Source organism: Misgurnus anguillicaudatus, chromosome 5 (assembly GCF_027580225.2).
Source record: "Misgurnus anguillicaudatus chromosome 5, ASM2758022v2, whole genome shotgun sequence".
Classification (NCBI taxonomy): Eukaryota; Metazoa; Chordata; class Actinopteri; order Cypriniformes; family Cobitidae; genus Misgurnus; species Misgurnus anguillicaudatus.
In genome coordinates, this window is record NC_073341.2 from 25,370,583 (window position 1) to 25,388,584 (window position 18,002).

The window sequence follows — 18,002 nt, forward strand, 5'->3', positions numbered from 1 at the left end:
CCCTTACGATCACAATCATCCAATCAGATAAATATATCAAATTAGCCCTTCCCTAAAAAAAAAAAATACCCATTCCAAATAAATGCAGACACCCTGATTTATCCAAAGTTTATTAAAAGAACAATCAGTAAATGCTGTAACTAGCCAACTCTCAGTGGTGATAACCAACAAACAATAACCAACTACAATCCTAAATGAAAATAAAAGAACACTCCATTCCAAAACACTTTCGTGGTGCCTCCATTTCAAGGTTTACAAACACCAAGTTGATTCCTGACATTTAAATGGCACTGTTCATGTAAATACAGACCAAACCTTTCATTGCACGCACACACACACAGGTTACCAAAATGTCTGCTTTATTTATTTTTCAGGATGACTCGTTCAGAAAGAATAAAGGGAAAATCTGCAATATATTCTGCCTTGCATCCTCCAATTTGGGGGGCGGTGTAACAGAAAGTCAACCTTCAAGAAAATAATATAGAATAATAATGATGATGATAATAATAGTAATACATTAATCAATACAACGTGGAATTTAAATGAGAAAAATCTGTCACTGTGGATACCACCTGCAAATACTTTAATGCACCAACAGCAGGGAAGGAAATAGGTCATATTTAAACAAGAGTTTATCAAAGCTTTGCATTATCATAAAATGCTCTAAAACTTTAAAATTTTTGCACTTTTTTGCATTTTTTTATTGAAAGATATCAACTTTTCTTGTTTAAACATAGATTTTTGTTTCTTTATCGCATCACTTTTCTTTGTTTTGACTGCAGGTGACCATGATGAAGGCTGAGTCCTTGGCTGGGGATTTTTGGTGTAAGTGAATGTGTGTGGGTGTGTGTATGCATACATGTCCTCTCCAGGCTGTGTTTGGTTCAGGGTCACAGCAGTTAGGTTGGTAATGCTTGTTTCGTACTGAGCAGCTGACACAATGACAGTAGATGTGTGTGTGTCGCGTGTGTGAGGTATGATTTAAGTGTGTGTTGGTTGGAGTATGAGTGCACATAAAAAGGAATGTGTACCTACAAAATGTTTTGAGTGTGTATAAATTTGTGTATTTTTTGTGTGTGTGTGTGTGTGTAAGGCACGGCCAAGTCTGTCTCAGTCCCGCAGGTCAACGCTGGATCCAAACAGAGCCACCAGCTGCTCCTCATAGTGGGCGATGTTCCTCTTCATGATCTCTTTACAGGGCCCAAACAAACGCTCGAAGGCTTGTACATCGATCACTGGAACACACAACCACGCATATTAAACTACACACGTAACAAAACGTGGCACATATTGTATATAGACTAAATATAGTCAAGCACAGACTCACCCAAGCATTTGACATCCCCTATAGCGTAGGCTGAGGCAGCTCGCGGTTTATTGGTGACGAGAGCAAGTTCTCCAAAATACTGCCCTCTACTGCAACGAGCGATCTCAACCTCAGCGTTATCCTGTCTGTCTGCTTTTGTCTGAGAGAGACAGAATATAGATAAGAGTTTAAAATGAATGAACACACTATATATAGTAAATAAAAATCTGAACAATTTTCACTTAACCATTAACAAACAAAGTAGATAAAGAAGTGAGCTTTAACAAAGGTGATAGGAAAAAGGAGCAATAAAAATCACTTACTTTGCTCTTCATCATAATTTTCACTTCTCCAGACTCCACAATGTAAAAGCAATCAGCCTTATCGCCCTGGCAAAGCAGCAGCCCATAATAATAATGATTAATGATACAATAGCATCAGTCAGAGCTCTTATCTTTAGGCATGCTCTATTATTAAAGTGCTATAATTACACCTGTGTGAGTGTGTGTGCCCGTTCATTTAGTTCTGAACAGAGGATATTAAGACTCTTACCTGTACCTCCCACAGATTCGCTCAATAAATCTCTTTAACAATTTTATGAGTATATGTGAACAAAGTGTTGGGATACTAAAAAGACACTTAACTCTTTCCCCCGCCATTGAAGAGTTATTTTTACGCTGGCGGGGAAAGAGTTAATGTTAAACTTTCCATTGAGTATATATATATATATTAATAGAGGTCACCTGCATAATGATCCTCTCGCCATCATGACACGATTTTACACCCAAAACATCAACGATCTTCATCCTCTCTGACACCTACAATAGAAAAGTTAATATTTGTTCATTTAATTGCCAGTCAAAATATGCAACAATGACCATTTTCTTCCAATGACGTCCTTAAAGGAATAGTTTAGGGAAAAATGCCATTTTTATGATTTTGTTATGAATTGTTCACCCTAAAGAAGTTGTTCCAAACCTGTATTAATTTCTTTATACAGGTTTGGAAAAAGGAAAGATATTTGAAAAAAAAACACACAAAGTTTCTGGGGCACCATTGACTTCTACAGCAGGACAAAATAATACCATGGAAATGAATGGTGCGCCCCTGGTTTATTTGGTTACAAACATTATACAAAACATCTTCCTTTGTGTTTAACAGAACAAATAAATTATTACAACTTGAGGGTGAGCAAATGACAGAATTTTCATTTTCAGTGAACCATCCCTTTAAAGGGACAAAAATATACTCATTTTCCAGCTCCTCTAGAGTTAAACATTTGATTCTTACCGTTTTTGAATCCATTCAGCTGATCTCCAGGGCTGGCGGTACCACTTTTAGCATAGCTTAGCATAATCCATTGAATCTGATTAAACCATTAGCATTGCGCTCAAAAATAACCAAAGAGTTTCAACATTTTTTCTATTTAAAACTTGACTCTTCTGTAGTTACATTATGTACCAAGACCGACGGAAAAGCAAAAGCCGTGGTTTTCTAGGCAGATATGGCTAGGAACTATACTCTCATTCTGGCGCAATAATCAAAGACTTTGTTGCCTTGAAATAGTCCCCTGCCATCGAAAGTCACCAAGGGGACTATTTTCAGGCACTGTGTAATATCATTGCTCATCCTGCAGCCATGTTACGGCAGCAAAGTCCTTGATTATTACACCAGAATGAGAGTATAGAAATCACAATTTTTAATTTTCCGTCAATCCCAGCACACAATTCAACTACAGAACGAAAGATATCAAAACTCTTTGGTTATTTTTAAGCGCGATGCCAAAAGGTCCAATGGGAGCTGGATGGTGTCCCTTTAATGGTTACATGGCTATATAGCTGTGCAGTTCTGATACTCGTTCACACATTGTCTAGCAATCACATGAAAACATAATTTCTGTTTTACCTCTAGTGACTTGAGCAGAGGGATTGATTCGATGAAACATTCATACATCCTTCTCTTCTTTGCATTATTCTTCACTATGAGTCTACGGAAAGTTGCTCGATCCTAAAACACAAATAAACAAACTATTGCATATCTGCAAGATCTGGATGTATGCTTCTCTCAGACTCATATTCAGTTTTAATGTTTGTTCGAAGTAAAATACAAACTGAAGTTTGGCTGTGACAACATAGCTTCCAAATGTAACAATTCAGTGTTTTAACTACATATCCACATGGTGGTGCTGTTGTACAGCAGTAAGTTTGCAGTCCGTTGTCGTGCTCTCACACACACTCACCAGTCCCCACAGCGCTCCCTCCTCTTTAGCAATGATGGTTGCAGCACGTGGAGTGTTGTACATGAGGGCCAATTCTCCAAAACTGCCCTTATTATTATACTGACCCACACAGCAGCCCACACCGTCCTTCTTTACCACAATATCATACACACCCCTGCAAAAACACACAAATGCTTTACATGTAAACAACTAAGGTTTTACCTTTACAAATACCACCTTTTATTAAAACATACACACCCCTCTCAATTACATAAAAGTTATCCCCATCGTCTCCCTGGTCAATGACATGGTCCTGCGGCTGCACAAGAACCTCAAACATGGCGTCCAGCACCTCTGAAAACTGCTCCTGATCCAGAAAGAAAGAAAAAAGACTGATTAGTGAAATGTGTCGGATAAAGTACAATGCAGAAAAGAACTTCGACAGTCTGATCTATTATTTATGAATGAACAATCACCGTCTTTATTAAAATACAAAGATGAAATGTTTAAAACTTTCAATATGAGTATGTTAAATCTAGTCCTGCCCTAAGTTTTGCTGTATCAACTCAAGCGGCTCAAACAAACAACAATATTGTGATGGCACTACAGCGTTTACCTACAAAAAGCTTATTTGTTAAAAAAACCCACAATGAACAACATGTACAACCTGTAGCATAACTGGTAAAGCATTGTGTTAGCAACGGCAAAGGTCATGGGGACACATGTACTGATAAAAGGTATAGCTTAAATGCACTGTAAGTCGCTTTGGATAAAAGCGTCTGCCAAATAAGCTAAATGTGATCAGCCATCAAACTGCACCGAACCTGTTTGACTGATACCTGATGACGACAGTGTGTTTACGACTTTACAGCCCTTCATATCTACGTGCAAGCTTGTACCTGATCGAGGGCCTTGAACAGCAGTATGTCCTTGCAGGCCTCTTGTAATCTACAACGCTGTTCATCTGTTTTTGGATGCACGACTCTCGGCTCAGAGTCTTCCTCATCATCATCTGGATTAAAGGCTTCCGCACATACTGATAAAACATTTTAGAAAAATAACATTTATTGATTTGATTATTAAAAAGTGGTAACACTTTCCAATAAGTTTGTATTTGTTAATAAATAGTTAATGCATGAAACTAGAAGTATAGTTGAGTTTTTATGCCTACACAAGGGTCTGCATACAGTATGTGTCGTGTACTGCCAGATTTATGTAATTGTGCATACAGGAGCATACAGGAGAGTTTAGTATGTAGCCCAGTAGATAAACTGCATTATGTTCGCAATGTGCATGCGTTTGGGCTGCATGATGACAAAAATCATAATTGTCGATGTTTCACCTTAATATGGTAATTGCGATTATTGAAGATTAATAGACTTGAATACACTGACATTTTAAAATGTTTTATACATTTTTAAAATCAATACACCGAAAATGTTAACAATAGTTAATGCAACATGAACTAACTTAACCTCACAAGACCTAAGACATTTTTTGCACCATAATACTTAATTCTGTGTAACTGGAACCTGTTGTAAACAAATGTGGACAATTACACTGCTTCATGTTCAAAGAAAAATATTTGGCTCTTTATATTTATTGGTTGTTCCTAACCCCGAATAGCTGAAAGAAATCTGATAAAAAGACAAACCAAAGCTCGGGTCTTAGAAGGTTAAAGGAAAACACCACCGTTTTTTAATATTTTACTATGTTCGTACCTCAACTTAGACGAATTAATACATGCCTATCTTTTTCAATGTATGCACTTTTAATCTTTGTGCAGCGCGTCGTGAATGTGTTGGCATTTGGCCTAGCCCCATTCATTCCTACGGCTCCAAACAGGGATGAATTTAAAAGCCACCAAACACTTCCATGTTTTCGCTATTTAATGACTGTTATACGAGTAGTTACACGAGTAAGTATGGTGGCACAAAATAAAACTTTTGTTTGGAGCCATAGTAATGAATGGGGCTAGGCTAAATGTCAACACATTCAAGAAGCGCTGCACAAAGATCAAAAGTGCACGCACCGAAAAAAGAAAGGCGTGTATCAAGTCATCCAAGTTAAGTTAAAAACACAGTAAAATATAGAAAAACGGTGGTGTTTTCCTTTAAGTAACTGTATTGAGATTAACTAACATTAACAAAGATCAATAAAAGCTGAAAAAACTATATTGTTTGTTAATGCATTCACTAATCTTTACGAATACAACATTATTGTAAAGTGTTACTAGTAAAGTGTTAGTATAGGAACACATTTCTAAACTTTATAAGACACAGACCATAAAGCTGCCAAAAATGCAATTTATGACACAGAGGACATAAAAAGTAACAGGGGGAAATGGGAACGAAACTAAGACTGGATAAAGTTTTTCGTAAGTAGGTGTTTGAAACAATTTGTTAAACTTTAACCAAGTTAACATTCTTCACAGGTGGTATATCTTGATTACTCAATTCACATGGGGGGCTCTGCTGACAAAGGGACTTTAAAAGTGGGGAATTTTACTGTAACATAATTGAAAGGGGCATGGGGGAAAACAGAAATAGTGGGTATACAGTCTAAGTGGCGACAAAATTACTATAAAGCAAACAACAGGGGGAAATGACGAAAGACAGGGCACTTATCTGACACTTGCACACATTCACTTTAAACCACATGATTAGTCCAATGACGTCAAACGAAACTCACCCGACACTCTTCGGTTAAATCGGCTGGGGGGAGGAGCTACAGAGAGAAAAAGAGACAGAGTTAATGAAGGTTTAAACTCTCATGTGTTTACTGTGAGCTGTAGACCACAACTGAACACACACACACACACACACACACACACACCTCAGACGATGTTAATGATCAAATTCAGCCTCAAAATCTCACACGTGGCCTACGGTAACAGTGTGGGTGTGTTAAATATTCGGTAAGGTCAGTCAAAGGCCTGTCCTACAGGCAGTACCGGTTTCAGGAGACGGCGATTGTGTATGTGTGTAGTACACAATCACAGCCGAGTGCACTCGCGCAACTGTCAGGAACTCAGCCTTGCAGGTCTGCACATCCCCTCCTCTCTCACTGCACTGTTACAATCCATCAGTCCATTAACTCTTTGGTGTAAAACTAGCACTAACCTCTTTCATACGTTCATGGCATGCACTCCTTTGCTAGTGAACTATGATCTTAATAATCGCTCCTGCTCCTCATATCTAACAGCTCTATGACAAATACACTTAAGCACACAGATTACATGTCTTTCCTCCTATTGTGTCTCTATATTTGACCACACAATGTTTAAATTTGAACCTTAATTCCTGAAACCAATATTACACGCCATTATATTTTTCAGTATCGTATGTGTGGCCAAATAAGGTGGCGTAATACACAGATGCGTTGAGAGGGATCAAACGGACGAGTGTATGCACAAGCGTGAAGTATGATGAGATGGGGTTCTTCAACCTCACGTGAAGGGGATATCAAGTGGCCGAAGTTGCCATGACAACAACATACAAGGAAAACCTCCTCATCACTATAACAACTACCCCCCAAATACACACCCACTCATGCTCTCTTGGCAACGCGAGAGAGAGAGAGAGAGAGAGAGAGAGAGAGAGAGAGAGAGAGAGAGAGAGAGAATGAGAGAGACACGGCAAAGAGAATGAATGGTGTTTGTTCGTACAATCAAATTTGTACGTTTTTGTACAATCTGCTTCCGCCCACCCCAGTGACACTGGGTTTAGGGGCGGGGTTAAGTGTCATTAATGTAATACCCTCAAATTCAAGGACTAAATGTGGCAACACATTTCAAGTGAGAGCAAGGTTACATCGTGTTACCTTTTAAGATACATTGTTACAGTTCCCTTTCGAGGGAACTCGCGCTGCGTCACTGCAGTGACACTTTGGGGACGCCTCCAGGGGTAAGTGTGTCCGAATGTGTATATCAAATTCAACCAATGGTGAGGCTTAACGACAAAGACAGGGTGGCGCGGGAGCCAGAAAGTATATCGCTATCTGAAATATTGCCAAAGACGCAGCGTCTCGTTCCCTTCTCAGGGAACAGTTACATACGTAACCCGAAACGTTTTCATGTGACAAATACAACTATGCATGAAAGCATTTTGGTATGAATCAACATTCACATACAGAAGATATAAGCATTTAAAGCGAACAGTTTAGCACGTGTGCTTAAAAGGCTAGAATTTTTATATTATCATCCTACACTACACAGGAGATAATATGGATTTTTTTTCCAGAAAACTTCTTGCATAAAATAGATTCAAGAATTTTCAATGACCTGTATCTATGTATATTTTCAAAAACTTCCCAGGGCCTTGCATAATGTCCCCAGATTCACAAACTTTCAAGGATTTCAAAGACCCGTGGGAACTGAGGCTTTGTCCACACGAAGCCGGTGCATTCCCTATCCGATAATTTTTTCCTTGTTCTAAAAAAATAATCCGTAAACACGAAACCACTGAAAGCGGTGTAGTACATATGCCGGACCAGTATGGGGCACTCTAATTCTGCCACAGATATACACTATACACGGAGAAGACAACTTTGAGCATGCGCATAACCAACGTTATGGTGTTGTCCATTATCGCTTGTTGCTCACCACAATTGCATAGAAGCAATAGATTTTGCTGTAATAAAGCTAGTAGGCTTAGTAGCTTCTGTAGCACGAACACAATCATGTAGTCCGCCGTTATTGTTGATGCTGTTACGTGTGACGCTTCCGGCACGAGATGTGATGAGGTTTTCGCTTCACAAAATATACGGATTGGCTGTACACACGAAACCGAAAGGGTGTCGATTTCAGATTTATCCACTTTAGGACCCGGTTTCAAAAAATAGCGGATTAAGTCTCCCAAAACGCCGGATCCGTGTGGATGAAACGCCAATACGATAACAAATGTATACGTATGCAGTGATACACGTCTCCGTGTGGACAGTCCCTAAATAATACTAAATACTAGTTTGCATTTCAACAGCTCATTTGCATTTTAAAGGCCACACACACAAAAATTACACCTACAAAATGGAAATTTTAACATGTTATAATAAATTATCTGTGGGGTATTTTGAGCTAAACCTTCACATATGTACTCTGGGAACACCAAATACTTTTTTACATCTTAAAAAATTCATAATATGACCCCTTTAAATCAATAATGTTTGTAACCAAGTGCTCAGAATGAAGACAGCGAGGATGACTTTGATATTTTTATTTACAGTACGCTACGCTAGCGGTGCTCATCTGTGGACATTACTGCCATGATGCAAGGATGTTATGAATGAATGCCACTGTGTTTTGGACGGTTGCTTCAAGTCAAAAAGCCCACTTTCTATAAGACACCAGCCCCATATTGCTTAGGTCTCTGCTTTAGATTAAATCTATGGGATTTTTTTGTCCATTTATCACAAAGCAGTCAAAAAAAGCAGGACAACTGCTAATGTTTATAGCACAGAATGTATAGAATAAATAGTATAGATATAATCTCCTAGGCTACAAACCTACAATCTCCAGTAAATGCCTCCGCAACCTAAATGTACCTGTGGTTTCACTGTACGTGTCGTGGACCCTTGCGTATGTGTAAAAAGTGGACCACATTTTAGCCTTCAGGCTTAGTAGATTATTCAAACATCTAAATACATAATAAAAAGCATGTAATATTGCTGCTTGTCTAAGCTAAAGTCATCAACTATAAACTACAGTGAACCGTGAATTACGAAACTCATCTTTCAAAGAGTTGTCTCATCTCTGTCTTTTATCGCCCTCTATGTAATTCTTGATATCCCCATGCACACAGTCTTATCACTAACTCAATGCTGGCAAATATTAGCCAGAGACAGAGAATTGTAAGTCTAAAAGTAAACAGTGCACAAGTGTGAGATCTCCGTAATCGTACGGTTTAACTTTCGGACCCATAATGCACTGCTCTGCATTAAAAAAATGAGCCATTCAGCACGACATGGTGCGATTTGTATGTCATTTGAGAGTCAGTAACAAATTCACAAGCACTTTACACTCTTTAAAATAAAGGTACTTCACAATGATGCCATTGAAGAACCATTTTCCAGTTCCTCCAGGAACTATTCAGTCAAAGGTTTTTTTAAAGAACCATTTCTTCAATAACTAGATTTACTACAAAGAACCTTTTGATATAAATACTGAGGCTGACATACTGTACAATCACTATTTCAAAACATGTCACATGTACGGCGAAGTACAACACTGGCATATACAGTACATCCACCCAACTCATACATGCAGAAAGCTGTTGAGACGATTAATTAAACTTTTAATAAACAAACACAGATGTCTGCTGTTGTGGCCATGTATTTCTTGCTCCTCTGGGGTTTGCGGAGGTTTGGATTACAAGATCCCACTATCCTACAGAGCTTGCTGTATTTTCTCTCTCACCATCCTGCTGTAAGCAATCAATCTTGATGTCTTTATATCCCCCCCTTGCTCTTTAAAAACTTTGTCTCCTTCTGCTGTGCTCCATTTCTCCCACTCTCCCTTTATCCCATATAAGGCATTGTGTATCAGTCCAGTTCAGCGCCTGTAGATTTAACCCTTTACAGACAAACAGAGGATTAATTAAAGCACGTCGGACGCAGGAGATCAAGGGGGGCAGTTATTATTTTGATGTACATCAATTTAAGAAAGCGTTTGTGAGGATTCACAACATGTGCATGTGTATATGATATGACCATCAGATGCGAGGTCACTTCTGTCTCCGATTAGACAAGGCCACCCCCTTCGGCTTAATCTACATGCTGGCTGGACAAGGTCACTGTCTGTTCTTTTAACTCCTCTCTGATTGGTTGATAAGGTATTACAGAATGCTGGTCGAAGGGCACGGCACATCCAATCAAAACATGCACCTGTGTCTTTTCATTGGTTACGCTCTTGTCCCAATGACCTCTTCTTCTTGGGCCACATCTGTTAATCAGTCTGACCCAAACATAACTTACAAAGTTGCAATGTGTGTGGTATCGTCTCCAAAAGAAACATGCAGCTAGGGGAGATCACAAAAGATCCCTGCTCTTTTGCAAACTAAGAGTGGGAAAGGAGAGAGCGAGCGAGAGAGGAAACTAAAGATTATACTTAATAGGAGACAAAAATAGAATGGGCAACAATGTAGATATGTACAGCATTTCCACATCCTGCCTAACCTTTGGCCTTACCCACGATGCATGAATGAATCACAGGGTTCCCACCCCTTAGTTTAATTCAAGGACCTTTCGAGGACTTTTCGGATCCAATACCCTGAAATTCAAGGACTAAATGTGGGGACACATTTCAAGTGAGAGCAAGGTTACATAGTGTAACCTTTTAAGATACATTGTTACAGTTCCCTTTCAAGGGAACTTGCGCTGCGTCACTGCAGTGACACTTTGGGGACGCCTCCAGGGGTAAGTGCATCTGAATGTGTATATCAAATTCAACTAATGGTGAGGCCTCACAACAGAGACAGGGTGACGCGGGAGCAAGGAAGTATATCGCTATCTGAAATATTGCCAAAGACGGCGTTACAGTGACGAAGAAAGTATGTCAAGGGAGACGCAGCGTCTTGTTCCCTTCTCAGGGAACAACAGTTATATACGTAACCCGAGAGGTTTTCATTTGTCAAACACAACTACGCAAAAAAGCATTTTGGTATGAATCAACATTCACATACAGAAGATATAAGCATTTAAAGCGAACAGTTTAGCAAGTGTGCTTAAAAAGTCTACTTTTTTATGATATTATCCTACACTACACAGGGAATAATATGGATTTTTTTTCAGAAAATTCCTTGCATAAAATAGATTCAAGCACTTTCAGTGACCTGTATATATTATATATGTAACTTCCCAGGGCCTTGACCCCACCCCCCTCAGATTCACAAACTTTCAAGGATTTCAAGGACCCGTGGGAACCCTGGAATTTAGTTAAATACTAACCTGACCATCTACAACTTCTTAAACTCTGCCCCATTCTGGGCTCAAAAACAATTTGGACATCTGGACATTCCCAACAACTAAATTCCGCCCCAGGGGTCTGTGTGTGCTTGCTATGAAAACACTTAGGTCTTATGACCACACTACAATGCTACGAAAAATCCATAACTGTTGGTGGGAATAACAGGTAGGTCCAGGGATTCATTGGTTATTTGCTGACAGAGACATGATGAGGAGGAAGTGCTAAAGTCTAGATTCTTATCAGAACCCCTAACAAAGGAATCATACAGGTATAGACACACCCAGCATACTAAACAAACAAAACAATACACAGACAAACAAACAAACAAAAAAACTTGTGTTAAGATATTCTCTCTTTCCAAGCAGACAACCTCTCCTAGCAGCAAGTGTGATTCTGTTTTCACAAACACAAAAAATATTTTTTACTAAAGTGAAAATTTTAATCATTTCTAACTTTATTATTAGTTACCCAGTGTTTTCGCCAAGCTGCCAAAGCATGCTCTGACTCTTCGTGCCATGTGAAGGCCATAAAACCTGCTCAGATAAGCACTGAACTTGTAGGATCGGGAAATATTTAAAACACTCTCATATCAGACACAAAGCCCTGAGGGTTTAAGGTTCTGAGCCTATGCCTTGACATCTGCTTTCAAATCAGGAACATGTATATATAGTACACGTCGTCTAGCAGTACAAAACACTATTTGCCACACTTTACATAACAGTACACAAACAGTGACCACATGGTGGTTATGATGGCAAATTACCTGTCTGTAGAATAACAGTTCCTCATTTGTGTTTTCCATGTACATTTAAACTTGTGGTATGGTTAGTTATTTTGTATTTCACAATGATGCCAATTCAAAAACAATATTATAATTCATGACATGTCATGTTATGTCAGATCTAGAAAAATCTACAACACTCAAAACAAAAAGGGACAAAGAGCACTAACAGGTTCTGTGTAATACTACATGTGGATATGTTGTGAGTAATGCAGCAAACTAATATTTTACTCTAATTTCAAACGGGAAACAAAATGTTAAAGGGGGGTTAACGATATTTCAAGCATTATTAACACTTATTTCTTATTCAATATCAAATTATTACTCTACCAGGCCGTCAGGGCAGTACAGATTCACAACATTTACAGTACATTTAAAAAATTAGGAGAGAATAAGAAAAATAGCAGATCCACCAATGCAAACAAAGTTTAGAACAAACAACAAAAAACAAAGAACATGAATCGATGAACATGAATGCTCTACAGCTTTCTGTTCTTGGAAGAAATGAAAATAAAAGAAGAAAAGATGATGGTGAATGTGCAAACGCTATCTATTGCCTTTGTCTAATTGTTTGTAGTGTAGTGTCCTGTCTCAAAATTTTCATGCGCATGCATTGTCACACCCGAACTGTCTGTGTGGTCCCAAATTTTGGCCAGCACGCGGATGACCACAGATGACGAAAATGACGTCAGGCGGATGGTGTGCGTACACAGACGTCACTAATATATTTTTGGTTAAGAGTTGGTTTCCTCATGCTAAAGCTAAACATAGGCAAAGTGTCAAAAAAGCAGTTGAACGTGCTACAGAATATTTGTGTGCCAAATGCACTTTGCCAGGGTTCGTACAAGTTTCGGAAAGTTTTCATCTTACGTATCATTTCTTTTTAAGGGCACGTCCCCCAGAAAAGCAGAGTGAGAACTAGGGATGCATATCAATTAATCGCGATTAATCAATAGCAGAATAAAAGTTTTTGTTTACATCATATATGTGTGTGTACTGTGTATAATAACTTTGTATAGTTAAATGCACACACATGCATGTATATATTTAAGCAATGTTTACATATGTATATACATTTGTATATTTATGTATAATTTATATTATATATAAATATAAATACTTAGTATATAAATATATTTTTTTCTTAAAATTATACATGCATGTGTGCATATTTATATATACATAATTATTATACACAGTTCACACACATATATGATGTAAACAAAAACCTTTATTCTGCTATAGATTAATCGCGATTAATTGATATGCATCCCTAGTGAGAACCGAGGACTCACTTCATGCGACAGCTTTGTTTAACCCAACACTCCAAAAAATGCACGAAAGATAAAGTGTGGGGTTTTTTTTCAAGAAAACCAGCATTATGGAAACAATGGATATAGTTTGTTTATCCGGGTAGCAGCGAAGTTTCCAGTGTTACTTGGTTTGTAACTTGCCCCTCCCGCAGCTCGTGACTCCTCCTTCCGAGTCAAATGTGACGGTTCGTAACATAACCGTTCGGGGGGTGGGGAGGTTGCACGTTGCAACGTTATAGGACAACTGACAAACAAGCAGACAATGATTAGCTACTTGCTCTACGTTTATTTAAAATGAACAGCTGCTCCGCAATGTATTTTTCATTGCGAGAAAATAGTGGGGCGTGAGAACGGCGTATCTTGTCGCACATAGCGACAGTAACTAAGTGGGCCGGGTCTTTGCGAACGGTCAATTGACCTGATATTTTCTCCATGTTCGTGAGTCATCTGCACATCTCATTTATGCCGTTTTCCAAAGAATCAAATACAGTTGGAAACGATGTAGACCATTAATAACACAAACTGTTTACAATTGCTTTTAATCAGTATTTAAACATTCTCTATGATATAAATGTTTTAAAAATATATATTTTAATAACACGGTTTTGGCAGTTATAGTGTTCTAATGACGATGTTCAACTATAACCGTCGGTCTCACAGTTATATAATAACCATCACACGCCTACTCTATAGGTACTCAAGATTAACATCAGATATGCAGAAACAGCATGTTATGGGAGCTTTAAGGTTTCATGACCAAGCACACAGCAACGTGACGTGGGCACGTAACCTTGATAAAGATGATGGTGCAAAATCTCTACTGGTTGACACATTTTTACCAGTTTATCGCCCACCCCTAGTGCTCAGTACATTACATTAGATCAATAGGCAGAGAGTAGGTGGTCTCCTGTGGCTTCTCGGACACATCTGATCGAATGCGTTTTCGACTACCTCTGAATGCGGCCGGTCGATGGTGGAACTTGTGGTCAGAACGTTTCACACCTGTATGTAGAGTCGTCCACTTGTCATCCGATATCTTAATCATCACACATCTTAATAGCAGGTGTAAACAGCCTCTTAGAAAGAGGGCATTTGGTTGAGTGGATGTGGCCATGCACGCACACTCGTCTATCTAATTCAGTTGCTCTGTTTGGCAAAAGTTAGCAAAAAGCTGAAATAATATCTACGACATCTTTAACTATTATATAACTACAGCAACAATCTGTTATACGATTTCTAAGAACTGGAAGAACAGTCATAGCGACGGCAGTCAATAAAAAAATGATCATAATGGGATGGCATTTGAATACAGTGGAACCATGCCCCAACATGCTCTGGAATCCTCAGCTTACTTAAAATCCAGCTTACTGGAAAATCTTAAAGGGTTAGTTCACTTTATACGAATGTTTACAAGTATGTTTGTGTTTATGTGTACTTTATGGAATTTTGAGAACAGAACCAGTGGCTTTGCATTAAATAAAATCACCAACGAACACGATTTCAGTTAAAACATTACTTTTCTGTTCTGCTGAGTAAACAATGTCACCCACATTATGGATGGGTTGAGCGTGAGTAAATTATCAGCAAATTTTCTTGGGAAACTAATGCTTTAACACGTCTGTCACCCATAATACATCCTTCCTTCTTCTCTATTCTGTTCTACACGCTGTTCTGACAACTGAACTTCCTTATGATGTTCTGCATATGGCAATTTCTCTTAAATTGACTGATTTCCAACAACTGAATGAATACAAAATTTTCCCACACCTGTGTCTTCCACAAACAGCTACAAGCGGAAAGAAATTAGGCTGAACCCTGAACAGAGACTGATGCACCTGCTCACACCCAAACCACTGAAAGGACATACAAACACGCATAGTCGCACACTGCGCACTGATCCGAAATCAGCTTTAGCAAACAGACTGACTGTGACATTCCCTTACGATCGAATGAAAGTATTAGATACAATAAATATAGAATACTATTAAACCTATTCAGGGAAAAATAAAAAAAAAACATCACAATCCACTGAAACACAATGAGGTATTAGATATTACACAATAATTATGAGTAAATTGTTTGGACAGGTGTGAAAATCCTCCTTCTTTATTGACCAGATCAATTTTTCAAAACTATAAAATGTGGCTTTTAAAAAAACCTAAGTTACATCAACCAGTGAATCCGCTTAGATTCATACTATAAAAAGCACAGCTGCTGTGTACTACATGAAAGGAAAGGGGGGTTCTTTGATGTGCGCGAGCGCACCTCTCTCCATTATAAAAAATCCCTGTTAGCATTCTCAATGGCCGCTCCGCATCCATTCATACAACCAACCCACCCATACAGCACTGCCAAAACGATTACACATCACAAACCTGCATTTAAAACGGACACATTTGTATCAATATTAAAATACAAACGTGCATCTATTAACTGGGTACTGCAAACGTGCAGCCTACACCATCTCACATTTGCATGCATTACATGTGGCGGCTGGGGATGCCTCTTGCAGGCTGCTGGTCACCCTGTCAATCAACCGCGCGGATAAGAGCTCGAGCGAGTACCATGGAAACAGCGCGAGGCTTTGCCTCGTCCTCTACTCGAGCCTTTCTCACGTTACCCATCACGAGCGAAACCTGACACTCTTGTTATCAGTGCAATCACACAACAGCATTCACAGCCCGCAAAATAAACATATGCACACACTATAAACGTCATATTTTACAGGTGCTGCCCCGCCCACATTCATCAAAACCTGAACGTTTAATAAGGTGCACTTACGTTCAAAATCTGAGTCATCGTCCTCGTCATCTTCGCCGTTCGACTCTGTCTGCATCGGCTCGCCATCAAACATCACCCCTTTCCCCCCGGTTTTGGCGGCGGCCCCAGACCCGTCCTGGCTTCGGGTGTCCCGCAGGCGGGTGAAATACTGCACGGCAAACTCCACCAGATCCGGCGGTCTCTGGCGCAGCACCTCCACGGTGTAGCCTTGGAGCAGCTCCGTCAGGCCGACTGGAATCTCAATACTCATGTCTAAACAGTAGTATGGGCTTCTGCGGATATCTGACCCTGATCTATACGTCTCCTGAACTATGGTACAAAAATATAAATCAAGTCTTTCCCGTATCAGTGCATGCAGCTTGTTCCGGACGAGTTGCAGCAAGAAGCACGCAAGGGACTTAATTTGGTAATGAGCAAAGGTCAGCTGAAACCAGCCCAACACATAAGATTTATTTTCCCTAAACTAGGAATTAACAGAAAAGGAGACTGAACGGTAGAAAATAAAGGCTGACAACTCTATTTCCTTCCTTCTCAGCAAGCATGCCAATGATGCTACTATGTTGTACCAATATCTCACTAAACTAAAACCACTTGTGAAGTACAGTACAAACCAAGTGTTGAATGAAAGTCAAAAAGTGCACTGTTAATAAGATTAGAGGTGCCGATTAAACCCAGGCTGAGAGTTAGCGATGGAGCTATCGGAGTTAGCAGACGAGGCCTTGCCTTTGCACAAAACGTGCTTAGTTTATATCTTTGACGTTTTGGTGTTCACAACTTAATAACAGATATATGCAAGAAGGAACGCGACACTTGCATGTGAGATTAGACTCAAAACATGTAAATTTAGAGAGCAACGTGTTTTTCTGCTCTGTCTAACGTTAGTTGCTGTATGACAGCTCCGTGTGTCTGTATCACCAGGGCACAGATCCGACTCTCTCGTCTCCGTTTATTTCGCCGATCCTCCGTGTCGGTCGTTGTAAACACGACGGGTCTTCTTGTGGAGTGTGTACCAGGTTGGCACTGTATCGTCGCCGGGGGGTTGAACGAGGAACGAGGCCGTGCCGGGGAAAGTGTGCAGCCGGCCTGTCGTTAAAAGGAACACCGGGCGAACCGAAAAGTGGACAGAAGAGGTCTTGTGCTGTTCAGGAACGTAACGTACGAGTGTCAACAGTAAACGCGAAATGATGCCCGCAGAGATACACCAGTAATGTTACTGAGGCGACTCCGAGCACGAAGCTGCTATGAAAGCCCTCAGAAAACCAGGCAAAGTCCAACAACTGTGAGATGCGGATATTCACTTCGCCTGTCGCTGTCAGAGCCGCGGTCCGAAAGGGATACGTGTCGTGGCGTCGAATAAAGCAAATTTCGCCATGTATCGGCTAAATTTATCGTTTTTTCCTGTAAGAACAGACCGTTGTGCCTCTACTCGAGGCGCGCACTCCCTCCTTCTCCGCGAGCCGCTGAGCCTCGGGGGCGCGGTCACAGAGTTCCAGAACAGCGAGGCCTGATTGACGTCTGAATTGACCAATAGCGAAGTAGCTTAACCCAGAAGCTCACGCCTTTTAAAGCGCCTGTGCGAGATTTAGGAAGTAGGTGACGATAAGTTGACCAGTGACTGTAGTGGTGCGGCTCAGGGCCAAATT

General features: G+C 39.8%; 1 protein-coding gene across 1 annotated transcript; it reads right to left on the minus strand.

Annotated features, from left to right (window-relative positions):
• Positions 1 to 94: 94 nt before the first annotated feature.
• prkar2aa (protein kinase, cAMP-dependent, regulatory, type II, alpha A) lies at positions 95 to 17,859 on the minus strand. Its single transcript, XM_073867807.1, has 10 exons — positions 16,360 to 17,859; positions 6,216 to 6,251; positions 4,424 to 4,560; positions 3,774 to 3,891; positions 3,546 to 3,688; positions 3,212 to 3,313; positions 2,050 to 2,124; positions 1,630 to 1,695; positions 1,328 to 1,466; positions 95 to 1,235 (listed from the first exon to the last, which is right to left on the minus strand). The coding sequence occupies exons 1-10, from the start codon at positions 16,607 to 16,609 to the stop codon at positions 1,111 to 1,113; spliced, it is 1,191 nt and encodes a 396-aa protein (XP_073723908.1). The 5' UTR covers positions 16,610 to 17,859; the 3' UTR covers positions 95 to 1,110.
• Positions 17,860 to 18,002: the final 143 nt, after the last annotated feature.